General features: G+C 46.4%; 1 protein-coding gene across 1 annotated transcript; it reads right to left on the reverse strand.

Moving 5' to 3' along the window:
* Window positions 1–652: 652 nt before the first annotated feature.
* Window positions 653–3,883, reverse strand: LOC140555442 (potassium voltage-gated channel subfamily A member 7-like). Its single transcript, XM_072678678.1, has 2 exons — window positions 3,186–3,883; window positions 653–1,513 (listed from the first exon to the last, which is right to left on the reverse strand). The coding sequence occupies exons 1-2, from the start codon at window positions 3,822–3,824 to the stop codon at window positions 653–655; spliced, it is 1,500 nt and encodes a 499-aa protein (XP_072534779.1). The 5' UTR covers window positions 3,825–3,883.
* Between the last annotated feature and the right edge of the window lie 899 nt (window positions 3,884–4,782).

Raw genomic sequence — 4,782 nt, forward strand, 5'->3', positions numbered from 1 at the left:
TCTCTCTCTCTCTCTCTCTCTCTCTCTCTCTCTTTCTCTCTCTCTCTCTCTCTCTGTCTCTCTCTCTCTCTCCAACCATTTACCCCAGGAAAAAAGGGGAAGCATTTTTGCACAAAGCATTGCACTAATAACTTTACTTTACTACCTCACTGGACTCTATTTATTGCACATTGCACAATTTGCACACTACAGTCATTATTTATTATCCTCTGTCTGTACTGTGTTGTGTTGTCTGTCCGCACTTGTTTGTTTGTGTTGCACTTGTGTCTTGTATGCACTGTCTATGTTGCACCATGGTCCTGGAGGAACGTTGTTTCGTTTCACTGTGTACTCTGTATGTAGTTGAAATGACAATAAAACCCACTTGACTTGACTTGACTTGACTTGACTTGACTAAGAGGTGGGTGCTTGGTGTATATCTTATATTTTAAATGATATAAGTATAAAAAATGACGAATATTAAAAGCAATGGTTCTTTTAAAACACACTTTTTAATATGCAATAAAAAAGAGAGCAACAGCATCAACCGTCTGGAAGCCATGCTAACTGGTGGGCTATAAGCTTCCATTATTTATTAGCTACATTAGCCTTGTAGCTTCAGTGCTAAACTAAAGAAGCCAGACTTCAGACGCCACATTTGATTTTGGGACATTCAGACTTGTGTAACCAGAGGTCTATGTCCCGCACAGAGCGTTCCCAGCAGGGCTCCATTTAACGGCGGGCAGACGCCGCCCCCCTTCCCGTATGCCCCTTCCTTTTTGTCGCTCCCTTCCTCGTCCACGTCCTCGTCCTCGTCCCACAGCGCTGTTTTCACGTGTGTATACTCAGTGCTGTCCACACACTCCGTCTCTCTGTGGTAGAAGTAGCTGAAGTTGGACACGATCACAGGCACGGGAAGGGAAATGGTCAGCACCCCCGCGATGGCGCACATGGAGCCCACCAGCTTCCCCCACACGGTCTCCGGGTACATGTCGCCGTAGCCCACCGTCGTCATGGTGACCACGGCCCACCAGAAGGAGTGGGGGATGCTCTCGAATGCAGAGGTCTCGTGGTCGACCTCGGCGAAGAAGATGGCGCTGGAGAAGAGGATGACTCCGATGAAGAGGAAGAAGATCAGCAGGCCGAGCTCCCGCATGCTGGCCTGGAAGGTCTGGCCCAGAATCTGCAGGCCCTTGGAGTGACGGGACAGCTTAAAGATCCGGAACACTCGGACCAGTCTGATGACGCGGACGATGGCCAGGGACATGGCCTGCGTGGAGCCTTTAGACTTAGCCAGCTCGGTGCCCAGCGTGACGAAGTACGGCAGGATGGCCATGAAGTCGATCACGTTCATCACATCCTTAAAGAAATGAAGCTTATTGGGCGAGCACAGCAAACGTATCATCAGCTCAAAGGAGAACCAGCAGATGCAAATGGTCTCCACCACAAAAAAGGGGTCCTGGAACGGAGAGAGCGACGGAGAAAAGGGCAGGGTGGTGTTGTCAGCGCTGTTGTGATGTCTGAGGGAATGATCCTGAGAGAGAGAGACAGAGATAGAGAGGTGGCTTTTGGTGATCTTCTAGAGTTTCCATACCAACATCGTCTACCAATTTCCCCAGCTGTCAGACAGACACACTGTCCAAATGTTTGTGGACACCCCTTCTCACACACATACACACAGCATGTCTCCATCCAGTACTGTATACTTAGCTATTTATAGATGGACAAAAGTATTTGGACACCTGCTTATTCATTGTTTCTTCTTCGAGTTGATCCTGCTTTTATTGGAGTATCTGTCTCTACTACGCAGGGGAGATGGCTTTCTGCTAGATTTTGAAGGAGGTGCATTGTTGTGAGGATTTGATTGAATCTTATTGAGCGAAAGTAGCATTAGAAGTCAGGATGTTGGATGATCACCGTAATACCTCATCCCCAACTCCCCAACTCATCCCATAAGTACTGGATGGAGCACCATCCATCATTTAAACCTCCTAGCCCACGCCTGGCATTATTAGGCAGTATGGTGCCAATAGATTCATGATGTTCATGATGGATTCATGAGTCCTATTCTATTGGCAGTACTTCTCTACATGAACCAGACAAGCTGCGTGGGTATGTGCATTTGCACGTCTGTGCCAGCAATGGGCGCAACGTAAAGTAGCAGAATGCATGCGTTCATTAGAAGGGGTGTCCACAAACATTTGGACATATAGTGTGAGCTTGCATCATTATCTGGGAGCTCCATTAGGCTTATGGACCACATTTTGGAAAAGGGTAGGAGCGTGTAGGTTAGATATCTGCTCCTGACCCGTGCTTTAGAGCCACAGTTAGGGTTACAGCAGACTGGCATTACTGGGGTCAGTGCTTTGGTCAGAGCCTGGCAGAAGTGATAAATTAATCACAGAAGGCCGCGTTGATGGTGGTGGAGAAACGTCAGGCAGCACTGCTCTGGATTCTTGCAGTGAACGGACCTGCTTACACACCCGGCTCCCCTTACACACTTCAGACACACACACACACACACACACACACTCTGTCCAAGGGGTTCGGGTTTAATCATATGACAAAAATAATCACACCACCAGCCTTCTCCGACTCCTACTTCTCACTAGCTTACCATTATACTGCATTTACTCTCTCTCTCTCTCTCTCTCTCTCTCTCTCTCTCTCTTTGTCTTCAGAATGTAGACTCTCGCCCTTTTATACTGTACCTGTCACTCATACACTCGTACTCCAGGTGTTGTCTCTGGCCTTTTGCTCCTGAGAGTCTAATAACTGAACAATAATCAATAGATCAGCTGCTGCTCTCAGGAAAAGCACAGAGAGTCACTCATATATCAAACCTATTTGAACCCAATGGGCTGTAGGGTCATTGCCTGGCCAATAGGGGGCGTTCAGACATGGTTCTGAATGGAATAGCAACCAAAGCTACTGACAAAATGTGCTTTATGCTGTCATATTTTCCCACTTTTCTTCCCAGTATTCATCATTTACAATCCCCACCCATTAGCTAGGACCCCCCAACACACCATGCTGCCAGACCTGGAAGGGTGAAGGCTAGCATTGCTTTCCCTGGGTCACAATCTGCTATTGAGCTCAGGAGCTCAGCTAACAGGCGCCCTAACATTTGACTAGTATCGCGCTGAAGGATGGGGGAGAGGGAGGGTCATCCAGCATGTAGGACGTCTCACAACAGTCTCTCTCACCTCTGTTAGGTCTTTCTGCTCTCTGAAGTCCGGCAGCGTCTCCAGGCAGAAGATGAGGATGGACAGCATGATCACCATGACGCTAATGATGGCGATGATGCGAGCCCCCCCAGACGATTCCGGGTACTCAAAGAGCATCCACAGGCGGCGCTGTAGCGGGTGATCGGGCAGGGAGCGGGACTCTTCCTTGGAGAACCCCTCGTCCTCTTTGAAGCGGTTTATGGCCTCCTCACCCAGCTGGTAGAAGTCGACCTCGTCCATGAAGACGTCCAGCGGGATGTGAGCCGGCCTCCGCAGCCGCCCGCCCGACTGGTAGAAGTACAGGATGGAGTCGAAGCAGGCCCGGTTCCGGTCCAGAAAAACCTCATTCTGCAGCGGGTCAAAGTATCTCAGCCGCTTGTGAGGATCACCCAGCAGCGAGTTGGGAAAGCGGGCTAGGGTCCGTGTCTGGGTTTCGTACTTCATCCCTGCAACGTTGATGACCAAACGGTCACTCGGAACTCTGCCTTCTCTCCATAAACACCCCGACTGAGGGCTTTCTCTCTGGTTACACCCTTTCCCATCCAGCCCTTCCTTTTCCGACTCACTTTGGGGTTTCATCTCCTTGTTTTTCTTGTTCTTCTCAGTCTCTTTTGTCATATTTTAGGAATATGTATTTATTTATTTACTCAGTTTTCTATTACTATAGGTACATTTCTTCAGCCATTACAACCATAAGTATTGTTATGATGGTTATGCATCTATTAAACAACGTTCTCAGCCATGATGTCCTTTATTCTGCTTTTATGCCTGAAGGCCTAAAGTCTTTTCCCTCTTGTTCTCCATCGCTAGTCTCCACAATTGATTTCTGCATCTCCTTCTCCTTGTTGTTGTTTCAGTCTTCTGTCATCTCCTTTTGTTGCTGAACAGATCTAGCAGCTTGTCAACTTGTCACCAGTGCAATGTCATCCTTCTAAATCCTACAGAGAGAACAAAAACATTGAGATACAGTACCATACTTTCACTATAGTACAGTTTCAGCTCTTTAGTTGAGTTAGATTGGGATACAATACCATACTTTCACTATAGTACAGTTTCTGCTCTTTAATTGAGTTAGATTGGGATACAGTACCATACTTTCACTATAGTACAGTTTCAGCTCTTTAATTGAGTTAGATTGGGATACAGTCCCATACTTTCACTATAGTACAGTTTCAGCTCTTTAATTGAGTTAGATTGGGATACAGTCCCATACTTTCATTATAGTACAGTTTCAGCTCTTTAATTGAGTTAGATTGGGGTACAGTACCATACTTTCACTATAGTAAAGTTTCAGCTCTTTAATTGAGTTAGATTGGGATACAGTACCATACTTTCACTATAGTACAGTTTCAGCTCTTTAATTGAGTTAGATTGGGGTACAGTACCATACTTTCACTATAGTACAGTTTCAGCTCTTTAATTGAGTTAGATTGGGGTACAGTACCATACTTTCACTATAGTACAGTTTCTGCTCTTTAAATGAGTTAGATTGGGATACAGTACCATACTTTCACTATAGTAGAGTTTCTGCTCTTTAATTGAGTTAGATTGAGATACAGTACCATACTTTCACTAT

This window comes from Salminus brasiliensis, chromosome 5, assembly GCF_030463535.1.
Source record: "Salminus brasiliensis chromosome 5, fSalBra1.hap2, whole genome shotgun sequence".
In the NCBI taxonomy this organism is placed as follows: domain Eukaryota; kingdom Metazoa; phylum Chordata; class Actinopteri; order Characiformes; family Bryconidae; genus Salminus; species Salminus brasiliensis.